At 49.5% G+C, this 13072-nt stretch overlaps 1 protein-coding gene across 1 annotated transcript; it reads left to right on the forward strand.

Annotated features, from left to right (window-relative positions):
- The first annotated feature begins 476 nt into the window (after positions 1-476).
- LOC132581194 (U8 snoRNA-decapping enzyme-like) lies at positions 477-10757 on the forward strand. Its single transcript, XM_060252337.1, has 3 exons — positions 477-681; positions 8192-8464; positions 10344-10757. The coding sequence occupies exons 1-3, from the start codon at positions 508-510 to the stop codon at positions 10527-10529; spliced, it is 633 nt and encodes a 210-aa protein (XP_060108320.1). The 5' UTR covers positions 477-507; the 3' UTR covers positions 10530-10757.
- The last annotated feature ends 2315 nt before the right edge of the window (positions 10758-13072 follow it).

Genomic DNA, 13072 nt, shown 5'->3' on the forward strand with positions numbered 1-13072 from the left:
TATAAAATTAATATCTCTGCTACCTAACCTTAAATAGGTACACACATGCCTCCACCCAACCCGACATGGCCCGGCCCAACAAGGTCTCATTTATGTCAGATCCGGCCCTCATAACAAATGAGTTTGACACCCTGAGGTTTGAAATAAAAAAGTGATTTATGAAGCCCAGCGAACCGTTGACATTCCGGGAGATCTCCAGACCCCACCTGGACGTTGGCAACCCAACCCTAGCAGACGCTTTCTCTCTCTCTCTCTCTCTCTCTCTCTCTCTGCGGGAAGAATCTTCGAGCGGCGCACGCGCCCTCCACGCCTCCACCCCTCGCAAGCGGGCGTGAACCGCCGCCGCTGAAATGTCTCAACGTTCTACGAACCTTCCCTGCCGGGCCTCTGATTGGTGGCGGCGGCCGCAAGCTGAGCAATGATTGGTCGAGACGCACTGAAGGTGCGCCGGTTTGTTTATAACCCTCTTTGAACTCCTTACGCAGGCGGAGAAGGCGGAGTCTGTGCATGGGCAGAGGAGCCAGCCGTCGGGCTACAGCCATGCCCGAGCCCCGTCAGTTGCCTCGGGAGGAGGCGCTGCTCCTCCGGCCTCCCCAGTGGAGACATGCCTGCCATGCCCTCCTCTACGCGCCCTGCCCTGATCGCCTCTTCGGGAAGATCCCCTTGCGGTTTGCGGTGCTGGTGAGAAATGGATGGAGGGGAGATTTGGGGAGGGGAACAGCTGGTGGCGCGAAAGAGAGGGGAGGGGGCTTCATTCCGTCCTCTGCCGATTTCCAATGCCGCCCCCCCCCAAAATATTAAAAATTAACGCGCAGAGGTGCTTCTGAGCGTGCACAGAGTGCCGAGAAACTCCAGCGCATCTGAGAATGGCTCAAAAGAGAGTTGGGATTTCTTAGACCAGGGGTGGCCAAACTTGCTTAATGGAAGGGTCTCGCAGAATAAACGTCAGATGTTTGAGAGCCGCAAGACATGAATGGCGAATGTTTGAGAGCCATAAGGAAGGCAGGCAGGAAGGCAAATAGATGGGGAAGGAGAAGTGGAAAGAAAGTAGCTTTAACTTTTAAAAAAATGCATTCTCCAAGCAGCTGTCTGGCTTGGCTTGGAGAAGAAGAAGAAGATATTGGATTTATATCCCGCCCTCCACTCCGAAGAGTCTCAGAGCAGCTCACAATCTCCTTTCCCTTCCTCCCCCACAACAGGCACCCTGTGAGGTAGATGAAGATATTGGATTGATATCCCGCCCTCCACTCCGAAGAGTCTCAGAGCGGCTCACAATCTCCTTTACCTTCCTCCCCCACAACAGACACCCTGTGAGGTAGATGAAGATATTGGATTTATATCCCGCCCTCCACTCCGAAGAGTCTCAGAGCAGCTCACAATCTCCTTTAACTTCCTCCCCCACAACAGACACCCTGTGAGGTGGGTGGGGCTGGAGAGGGCTCCCACAGCAGCTGCCCTTTCAAGGACAACCTCTGCCAGAGCTATGGCTGACCCAAGGCCATGCTAGCAGGTGCAAGTGGAGGATCAAACCCGGTTCTCCCAGATAAGAGTCCGCACACGTAACCACTACACCAAACTGGCTCTCCAGGGATTTAGAAGTGATTTAAAGACAGATATGCTTTCTCCAAGCCCGCCAATGGGGCGGTGGGGGCTTCAAGAGCCTCACAGTGTGTGTGTGTGTGTGAAAGAACCACATGTGGCTCCTGAGCCACAGTTTGGCCACCCTCTTTTAGACTGTATGTGGGAAGGATGTGGTGTGTTTAAAGACCCATATACCAGCCTCAGCTTTGATAGAGAGTACCCACTTCTCTAGCGGATCCTCACTATCTGTGTGCCGTCAGGTCGCTGCTGGTTCATGGCAGTCCCATAGGGTTTTCAAGGCAAGGGGTAGACAGAAGGAGTTTGCCACCGCCTGCCTCTGCGTAGCAACCCTGGACTTCCTTGGTGGTCTCCCATTCAACTACGAATCAGGGCTGACCCTCCTTTAGCTTCTGAGATCTCAGGCAAGCCTGGACAGAGATATTCAGAGGTGGTTAGCCATTCTCTGCCTTTGCAGAGCCACCCTGGTCAAACCCTGGAATTCACTGACGCAGGAGGTGGCGGCGGCTACAAGCATAACCAGCTTCAAGAGGGGAATGGGTAAGCATATGGAGCAGAGGTCCATCAGTGGCTCTTAGCCACAGCGTATTGTTGGAACTCTGTTTGGGGCAGTGATGCTCTGTATTCTTGCTGCTTTGGGGGAGGGGGGCAAAGTGGGAGGGCTTCTAGTGTCCTGGCTCCACTGGTGGACCTCCTGATGGCACTTTGGTTTTTTGGCCGCTGTGTGACACGGAGTGTTGGACTGGATGGGCCATTGGCCTGATCCAACATGGCTTCTCTTATGTTCTTCTGTCTGAGGGAGTGATGCTCCGTATTCTTGGTGCTTGGGGAGGGGGGCACAGTGGGAGGGCTTCTAGTGTCCTGGCCCCACAGGAGGACGTCCTGATGGAGCCTGGTTTTTTTGGCCAGTGTGACACAAGAGTGTTGGACTGGATGGGCCATTGGCCTGATCCAACATAGCTTCTCTTATGTTCTTATGTGACACAGAGTGTTGGACTAGATGGGCCACTGGTCTGATCCAACATAGCTTCTCTTATGTTCTTATGTGACACAGAGTGTTGGACTGGATGGGCCATTGGCCTGATCCAACATGGCTTCTCTTATGTTCTTATGTGACACAGAGTGTTGGACTGGATGGGCCATTGGCCTGATCCAACATAGCTTCTCTCATGTTCTTATGTGACACAGAGTGTTGGACTGGATGGGCCATTGGCCTGATCCAACATGGCTTCTCTCATGTTCTTATGTGACACAGAGTGTTGGACTGGATGGGCCACTGGCCTGATCCAACATGGCTTCTCTTATGTTCTTATGTGACACAGAGCGTTGGACTGGAGGGGCCATTGGCCTGATCCAACATGGCTTCTCTTATGTTCTTATGTGACACAGAGTGTTGGACTGGATGGGCCACTGGCCTGACCCAACATGGCTTCTCTTATGTTCTTATGTGACTGAGAGTGTTGGACTGGATGGGCCATTGGCCTGATCCAACATGGTTTCTCTTACGTAGTAGTCAAAAATGTATATAGACATTGGCCGTTACAAAACAAAACAGAACCCAAACAACAAAGTTTCCAATTAACACCTTAAAAGTTCCCCAGAAAGGCCAACCTCAAGAAGTTACAGCATTTGAAATTACTCTTGCTCTTATCTTCTTCGTTGCAAGGGCCAACAAAGAGACTCTATAGGACACATGAGCATCGTTGTCAGATAACAGAAATATCATCTTTTCAATTTCTGAACATGCTTTTAACGAGGTTTGTACTCCAGACAGAAATTTAATTCCGGGGGCATTGCAGAGTGGACAAGAGAGAATATAATGGGGAAGGTCCTCTATCGTAAGTGAACCACAAATGCAAAATCATCGTTCTGTTGGAATGTGGCAAAATCGACCTGTTAACAGGGTTGTTTGCATAGTCTGAAAGCGGAGAGCTGTGAAGGATGGAGAGCAAGTCTGGTGTAGTGGTTAAGTGTGCGGACTCTTATCTGGGAGAACCAGGTTTGATTCCCCACTTCTCCACTTGCAGCTGCTAGCATGGCCTTGGGTCAGCCATAGCTCTGGCAGAGGTTGTCCTTGAAGGGGCAGCTGCTGTGAGAGCCCTCTCCAGCCCCACCCAGCTCACAGGGTGTCTGTTGTGGGGGAGGAATGGAAAGGAGATTGTGAGCCACTCTGAGACTCTTCGGAGTGGAGGGCGGGATATAAATCCAATATCTTCTTCTTCTTCTTCTACCTGATGTTGAATCTGGAGATATTAACCAGGCATGGAGAGCTCAGATGATCAGATTTGATTCGTCTGAACCAGGGGGTTACTTTAGATTTTAGGATTAGAGAGCGATCTAGCAACACATCTGAAAAAAAAAAATCCATTCCCTAAGTTGAGAATAGTCATTTTGTTCTTATGGACTTCCTTGGGGTCTCTCATCCAAGTACCAACCAGGGGCAACACAGCTTTGCTTCCAAGATCTAACAGGACCAGGCCATCCTGGGCCTTCCAGGTCAAGGCAGGAGATGAATGGAGGTGGTTTGCCACTTCCTGCCTCTGCGTAGCAACCCTACACTTCCTTGAGGTCTCTCGTCCAAGTACCAACCATGGCTGACCTTTCTTAGCTTTTTAGAGCTATAAGAAAAACTTATAACAAACCTTATAGACAAATAAGACAAACCTTCTGGACCGTGGCTATCATAACTCTCGGAACAAAGTCCAGGGGCGCCTTTAAAACCAACAAAGTTTTATTCAGGGTGTGAGCTTTTGTGTGGAAGCACACTTCTGGAAAGTTACCAGTCTGTACATATAAGGCAGAGGTGGAACAGCAAAGTAGCACGCAACAGAATAAAATATTTTAAGAGACCTGTTAAACAGACGTGTTTTAAGCAGAGCTTATAAACTTAAGCTTGTTATTCCTGTTTGCAGCATTTCACGGTGAAGCGCGTAGGGTGAAATGTGTAGGGACTCTGTATAATAAACCCCATCTGTCGTCTGGCATTTCCCCTTTTTCTTCTCTTCAGTGCAGTCCACTTTTTCTCTTTCCTCAAAGAAGAAGGCTGCAGATTTTTACCCCGCCCTTCTCTCTGAATCAGAGACTCAGAGCGGCATAAAATCTTCTTTATCTTCTCCCCCCACAACATACACCCTGGAAGGTAGGTGGGGCTGAGAGGGCTCTCATAGCAGCTGCCCTTTCAAGGACAACTCCTGAAAGAGTTATGGCTGACCCAAAGCCATTGCAGCAAGTGGAGGAGTGGGGAATCAAACCTGGTTCTCACAGATAAGAGTCTACACACTGAACCACTACACCATACTGGCTCTCTTTCCTAGATGGTCCAGGAAAGGGGAGCCTGAATTTGTTTAAAGTAAGAGCCATATAGAATAAATGTCAGATGTGTGAGAGCCGCAAGATGGGAAGGAAGGAAGGCAAATAGATGGGTGGAGGGTAGGAGAGATGGAAAGAAAACAACTTTAAACGAATTATCCAAGCCACCAGCTTGGTTTGGAAAAGAGATTTAAAGAGACAAATGACTTTTCCGAGCCATCTGACGAGGATGGCTGATAGGCGTTGGGGACTTAGTCACACAATATGCGTGAAAGAGCCACAGTTTGGCCACCCCTGGTCCATGAGGATACCGCGATTGATGGTAACAAAAGCTGTGGTCCAGGAGAATCAACAGGGTCGCAGTCGTCTCTGTCCACCTCCCAGTGGAGGTCATCCACCAAGCTGACCAAGGCTGTTTCATTCCTGTGTGTTGAGTATCTGCTTGGTTCAATCCCTGGCATCTCCAGTTACCAAGGGGGGAAAAATTGATTAGTAGGTTATCTGAAAGACCTCTACCTAAGACCTTGGAGACCTGCTGCAGTCAAAGTAGAGAGTACTGACCTTGATGGACCAAGGATCTCATTCAGTTTAAGGCTGTTTCATGTGTAAACACTGGAGAAGGGCTGTGGCTCAGTGGCAGAGCCTCCGCTTGACATGCAGAAGGTCCCAGGTTCAATCCCTGGCATCTCCAGTTAAAAGAACCAGGCAGGAGGTGATGAGAAAGACCTTGATCTGAGACCCTGGCTCAGTGGCAGAGCCTCTGCTTGGCATGCAGAAGGTCCCAGGTTCAATCCCTGGCATCTCCAGCTAAAAGGACCAAGCAGGAGGTGATGAGAAAGACCCTGACCTCAGACCCTGGCTCAGTGGCAGAGCCTCTGCTTGGCATGCAGAAGGTCCCAGGTTCAATCCCCGGCATCTCCAGTCAAAAGGACCAGGCAGGAGGTGATGAGAAAGACCTTAACCTGAGACCCTGGCTCAGTGGCAGAGCCTCTGCTTGGCATGCAGAAGGTCCCAGGTTCAATCCCTGGCATCTCCAGCTAAAAGGACCAAGCAGGAGGTAATGAGAAAGACCTTGACCTCAGACCCTGGCTCAGTGGCAGAGCCTCTGCTTGGCATGCAGAAGGTCCCAGGTTCAATCCCCGGCATCTCCAGTTAAAGGACCAGGCAGGACGTGATAGGAAAGACCTTGATATTACCTCTCACTTGAAAACATTCATAAATTTTCTTTGTTGACAATTCATACACTGTTTAGTCACTAGAACAAAGTAGGAGTCCTTTAAGACCAACAAATTTTATTCCGCAAGTAAGCTTTCATATGCATGCCTACTTCTTCAGACGACGGGATGGAGTACAGGGGGCCAAAATACATGTAGTCGGTGGGTTGAGTGTGACAAAGTTAGGATCAAATGGCGAAATAGTGTAATTGGAAGACCGTTTGGTCTGGATAGCTATAAAAGGTAATAAAAGTTGCCTGTTAATTGCTGCTGCTGCAAGTCTAGGTAAAACAAAAGGACATGTATTTCCTAGTGATGTTCTTGTCCACCTAATTAACTAATTTAATTTGATTTATTAATATAATTTACTACTTTAATATAATTTACTAATTTAATATAGTGTTTAGTCACAGAGTGTTAAAGCTGCAGTACTGCAGTCTGCTCACGACCTGAATTCGATCCCCGGCGGAAGCTGGGTTTTCAGGTAGCTGGCTCGAGGTTGACTCAGCCTTCCATCCGTCCGAGGTCGGTAAAAGGTGTCCCCAACTTGCTGGGGGGAAAGTGTAGATGATTGGGGAAGGCCACGGCAAACCACCCCTTAAAAAGTCTGCGGTGAAAACATTGTGAAAGCAACGTCACCCCAGAGTCGGAAACGACTGGGGCTTGCACAGGGGACCTTTCCTTTCTTAGTCACTATACATTGAACTCATTAAACACTATACAATAAACGCTATTAATTGAACACATAACATGAGCTTAAATCAACCTTACACATGTACAATACATAAAGGTAATCACAATCATAAGAACATAAGAGAAGCCATGTTGGATCAGGCCAGTGGCCCATCCTGTCCAACACTCTGTGTCACAGAAGAACATAAGAGAAGCCATGTTGGATCAGGCCAGTGGCCCCTCCAGTCCAGCACTCTGTGTCACATAAGAACATAAGAGAAGCCATGTTGGATCAGGCCAGTGGCCCATCCAGTCTAACACTCTGTGTCACAGAAGAACATAAGAGAAGCCATGTTGGATCAGGCCAGTGGCCCATCCAGTCCAACACTGTGTCACATAAGAACATAAGAGAAGCCATGTTGGATCAGGCCAGTGGCCCATCCAGTCTAACACTCTGTGTCACATAAGAACATAAGAGAAGCCATGTTGGATCAGGCCAGTGGCCCATCCAGTCCAACACTCTGTGTCACAGAAGAACATAAGAGAAGCCATGTTGGATCAGGCCAGTGGCCCATCCTGTCCAACACTCTGTGTCACATAAGAACATAAGAGAAGCCATGTTGGATCAGGCCAGTGGCCCATCCAGTCCAACACTCTGTGTCACAGAAGAACATAAGAGAAGCCATGTTGGATCAGGCCAGTGGCCCATCCAGTCCAACACTCTGTGTCACAGAAGAACATAAGAGAAGCCCTGTTGGATCAGGCCAATGACCCATCCAGTCCAACACTCTGTGTCACAGAAGAACAGAAGAGAAGCCATATTGGATCAGGCCAATGGCCCATCCAGTCCAACACTCTGCGTCACGTAAGAACATAAGAGAAGGCATGTTGGATCAGGCCAGTGGCTCACTCAGTCCAACACTCTGTGTCACAGAAGAACACAAGAGAAGCCATGTTGGATCAGGCCAATGGCCCATCCAGTCCAACACTCTGTGTCACATAAGAACATAAGAGAAGCCATGTTGGATCAGGCCAATGGCCCATCCAGTCCAACACTCTGTGTCACAGAAGAACAGAAGAGAAGCCATATTGGATCAGGCCAATGGCCCATCCAGTCCAACACTCTGTGTCACATAAGAACATAAGAGAAGCCATGTTGGGTCAGGCCAATGGCCCATCCAGTCCCGCACTCTGTGTCACATAAGAACATAAGAGAAGCCATGTTGGAGCAGGCCAATGGCCCATCCAGTCCAACACTCTGTGTCACAGAAGAACATAAGAGAAGCCATGTTGGATCAGGCCAATGGCCCATCCAGCCCAACATGATTCTACAAAGCTTCCTGAACAGGAAACTCTCCAATAGAGACCCACGCTGATGTTGTCCCCTTCCTTTACAGATGCAGATGAGGTTTGACGGGCGCCTGGGATTTCCAGGTGGGTTTGTGGATCCACAGGACGCCTCCTTGGAAGATGGTCTGAACCGGGAGCTCCGTGAAGAGCTGGGTCCTGGCTGTGCCTTCCTGCGTGTCGCGGAGGGCGACTATGTGAGCTCCCATGTCTCTGAGAAGCCCCAGGGGGTGGTGGCCCACTTCTACACCAAACGAGTCACCCTGGAGGAGCTGCGGAACATAGAGGACCGGGCCACGCATGCGAAAGATCACGGTTTGGAGGTGGGGATGGGAGTGGATGGGAAGGGTGGTCCAGAATTGGTTGTCGGAGTGCCGTAAACCAGGGGTGTCAGACATGTATGGCTCAAGGATCCAAAAAAGAGGACTTTCTTATGTATTGAGCTAGGCCTGGGCTTAGGTTCCTTCCCCACCTCCACAACCCAGGCTTTGAGTATCTGGGGTCCTGCCCAGTCTGGAGTCCAGGGCAGCTGCCCTCGATGTCCCTTGGCTAAGACTGCCCCAGTTTTGAGGTTCACCGTAGGGTATAGTGCAGAGGTGTCAAACATGCAGCTTGGGGGGCAAATCAGGCCCCCGGAGGGCTCCTATTAGGCCCCTGAGCAACTGGCTGTCATCTGCTTCCTTCTCCCTATATCTTGCTTCCTTCTGCATCACAGCTTGCTTTGCCAGGCTTGCTCAATCGCACAAGAGCTACAGAGCAAGGCCTCTATTTTCTCCATTGACTGAGGCTCCTCCCTTGGGGAATGCGGGGAGGGATAGCTTGCTTTGCCAGGCTCTCTCAATCGCACAGCAGAACTACTGAGCCAAGCCTTCCTTCCTTCTATTAAGTCAAAAATCACCGGAATAACTAACACTTTTACCCAAACAGTGTATATGCAACCTACACTTATCAAAATGCATGCATAATAATAGTCATCATTAGTAGCTTGTTAACCACTCATGATACTTAATTCACAAACGCTCATAATACATGATACAACAAACGCGACTGAAAAAAATTTCTGCTCACTCCCCCACACTTTCTGCTGTATAAACATAATAAGGTACAGTTCCCTAGAGGCAATTGCCTTCCTGCTGTTCTTCCTTATGTTCAGCAACTTGGGTGGAGTCCTCAAATTTCCAGCAAAGCTGCTCTCCGAGAGAGTAAGGGACTGTTAGCCCGGGATTCCTTATGGTTGCAGTCCTTCGTCAGCCTTTTTCTCTCAGTGTTTTATCCTGGAGCCTCAGTACAACATTTAACAACTTGGATCAACACATGTTAATTGCTCTTTCTGTTTCCCACCTTGTGAGGTGGGTGGGACTGAGAGCTCTCCCAGAAGCTGCCCTTTCAAGGACAAACGATGATAATGATGATGCTATTGGATTTATATCCCGCCCTCCACTCAGAGTCTCAGAGCGGCTTAAAATCTCCTTTATCTTCCTCCCCCACAACCGACACCCTGTGAGGTAGGTGGGGCTGAGAGAGCTCTTACAGCAGCTGCCCTTTCAAGGACAGCTCTGTGAGAGCTCTGGCTGACCCAAGGCCACTCCAGCAGGTGCAAGTGAAGAAGTGGGGAATCAAACCCAGTGAGAGGGTGGTGCCAAACCCCAAGTGTACCCCAGTGAGAGAATTCTCTTAACCTTTTCCCTCCCAGATCCTCTTGCGGGCAGTGTTGCAATATCCAAAAGAGAGACAGAAGAAGTTGGGAGTAAAGTTGTTTTGTGGATTCTCTTAGAGATGCTACTCAATAGGGAATATGCGGGGACTAACAATTGGTTTTGGAGGACAGCCGTTAAGACACAGGCAATGTAGCTGCTCACTGTATTCTTTGGGGCTTACCTGTCGGCTGCAGGGGACAGGACTGTAGGCTAAGGGAGGTAAATAGGTTGTATCCAAGGCTTTTTGCTTATGCAGGAACTGCAGCTGGTTTGGTATCAAAGGGAGTGGCCTAATATGCAAATGAGCACCTACTGGGCTTTTTCTACCAAAAAACTCCCCTCAGTTGTACTCAAGGGTTTTACTCACTGGACTGTCTTAAAAGTTTGTGGATGGGGAAAGCTGGTGGAGTCTGCTTCTGAGGATTGGTGTGCTGTTGTTTTTTGGGGGGTGGGGGGTGTTCAAGGTGGGATCTTGTGACTGAATTCTGCTCCTCTGTCGCTGCAGGCGATGGGCCTGGTCCGCGTCCCGCTCTACACCCTGCGCGATGGGATCGGGGGCCTCCCAGCTTTCCTTAGCAACACTTTCATCAGCTGCGCTCGAGATCAGTTGGTTCACGCCCTGGAAACGCTCGAGCTGGTGCCGACAGAGCACCTTCAGAAGGCTGTGGCCGTGGCCCAGAAGAGGCTGTGATTGCTGCTGGCTGGGACCCTCTCCTCCTTGGAAGGCTGTGTGATTGGGCATTCCGAAGAGCCCGAGATCCCTCAATTGACCTTTTGAATCTGAACACCACCGGGGATGCGGGGAAGGATTAAAACTAGGGTGGTGGAGTTATTTTACATGCGCCAACCTGTTATTGATGTTGTCAGTCCTATTGTACCTGGGTGGAAAAGTTTTAAAAGTAAAGCCAAGTTGAGCAGATGGCTTTATTTTTGTGTTTCCATGCAAGGACGTGGGCGCATATAGGGCTTTTTTTTGCAGCAGGGACTCCTTTGCCTATTAGGCCACGCCCCCTCCAAGAGCTTACAGGGCTCTTCGTACAGGGCCTACTGTGAGCTCCAGAAGGATTGGCTACATCAGGGGTGGAATTCTAGCAGGAGCTCCTTTGCATATTAGGCCACGCCCCCCCTGATGTAGCCTATCCTCCAAGAGTTTACAGTGCTCTTCGAACAGGGCCTACCGTGAGCTCCAGGAGGATTGGCTACATCAGGGGTGGAATTCTAGCAGCAGCTCCTTTGGCTATTAGGCCACACCCCCTGATGTAGCCAATCCTCCAAGAGGATGTAGCCAATCATACAAGGCCTACTATCAACGCCAGGAGGATTGGCTACATCGGGGTGTGTGGCCTAATAGGCAAAGGAGTTCCTGCTACAAAAAAAAGCCCTAGGCACATGTATGATGTTTTCTTAACCACTGATTTAATCTAATTCTAAATCATTTAATAAATAAATAAATGAACAGAGAATCATTTTAGAAATTGCACGTTTTTCTGATGTGCAGCTTAATTTTCGAACCACGTTGCTGCTGTGATTCTCACGCTAGTACCACGGAGGCCGATTTCGTCCTCTCCTAACCGACCACTTCCCATTTCCGTTATTCTTTGATTTCACAGCTTGGGGGGGGGTTTGCCTTCTTCCCGGTTGCTTTTCCACTGCTTGATGTTTGGAAAGGAAAGGGTTACAAGATCATCTTGCTCTCCCTACCCTCTTTTCAGTTTTAATATGCTGACATCAGGGCTCCTTTTGTAGCAGGAGCTCCTTTGCATATCAGGCCACACCCCCTGATGTAGCCAATCCTCCAGAAGCTTACAGGGCCTACTGTCAGCTCCAGAAGGATTGACTACATCAGAGGGTGTGGCCTAATATGCAAAGGAGCTCCTGCTCCTGCTACATCAGCTCCTGGCTGATGTGAATGTGAGATGTATTATGCAAAGCGTCACTGAAAGACCAAGAACATGAGATTCTTTAGCGAATCGGCCAACCGCTGTGTTGTCTGGACTGGCGAATCTTAGCATTTTTTCTGAGCATAATAAATGAAGTATGTGGGTCCATCTGCTGATTGTCCTTTTCCTTTTATTACTTGAATCCGAACATGCTTTCAAGGGCTCAGAAATCAATGAGGGCTGAACGCTCCGGAAGAATGGGGTGTGTGTGTGTGAACAATTCCCCGTGGAAAACTGCAGACAGCCCCGTGGCGCAGAGCGGTAGAGCTGCAGTACCGCAGTCCGAACTCTCCGCTCTCGATCCGAGTTCGATCCGAGCGGAAGCTGGTTCAGGGAGCCGGCTCCAGGTTGACTCAGCTTCCATCCTTCCGAGGTCGGTAAAAGGAGAACCCAGCTTGCTGGGGGCAAAGCGTGGATGACTGGGGAAGGCCGTGGCAAACCACCCTGTTTTATAGTCTGCCGTGAAAACGTGATGCGACGTCACCCCAGAGTTGGAAATGACTGGTGCTTGCACAGGGGACTTTTACCTTTTAAATGAAAATGAGTAGCATACATGTTGGATGTGGAACATGCTTTTGGGCAGGGCTCCTCTGCATATCAGGTCACCGCCCCCCCCCCCCATGTAGCCAATCCTCTTGGAGCTTACAGTAGGTCCTGTACGAAGAGCCCTGTAAGCTCCAGGAGGATTGGCTACATCAGGGGTGTGTGGCCTAATATGCAGAGGAGTTCCTGCTAAAAAAAAAGCAATAGTTTTAAATTTAGGGTGTTAAGTTACCAGGTGGATATTAGAAAAAAACTTTTTTTACAGCCAGAGTTGTTCAAAGGTGGAATCAGCTACCGAGGGAGGTGGTGAATTCCCTTTCACCAGCAGTCTTTACGCAGCGACTAGACAAACACTTGTCAGGGGGTGCTTTCACACAGTGACTGTTTGCAAGTGGATTTTGCCATTCATACAGAGTAAAAATCCACTTGCCAAGAACATTATTTACGGTAGTGTGTGGCAAATAAACCCAGGGAGGCCTAGGCTGATCCTGCATTGAGCAGGGGGTTGGCCTTCCTACTCCGTGATCCCACCCTTTGTCTATGTCACTTCGTAACTCATGAATGCATGAGGCTCCCCTATACGGAATCAGTCCATCAAAGTCAGTCTTGTCAGACTGGCAGCCGCTCTCCAGGGTCTCAGGCTGAGGTCTTTCTTATCACAGTCCTGCCAGGTCCTTTTAACTGGAGATGCCAGGGATTGAACCTGGGACCTTCTACATGCCAAGCAGAGGCTCTGCCACTGAGCCAGGGT

The sequence above is a fragment of the Heteronotia binoei genome, chromosome 13 (assembly GCF_032191835.1).
Source record: "Heteronotia binoei isolate CCM8104 ecotype False Entrance Well chromosome 13, APGP_CSIRO_Hbin_v1, whole genome shotgun sequence".
Classification (NCBI taxonomy): domain Eukaryota; kingdom Metazoa; phylum Chordata; class Lepidosauria; order Squamata; family Gekkonidae; genus Heteronotia; species Heteronotia binoei.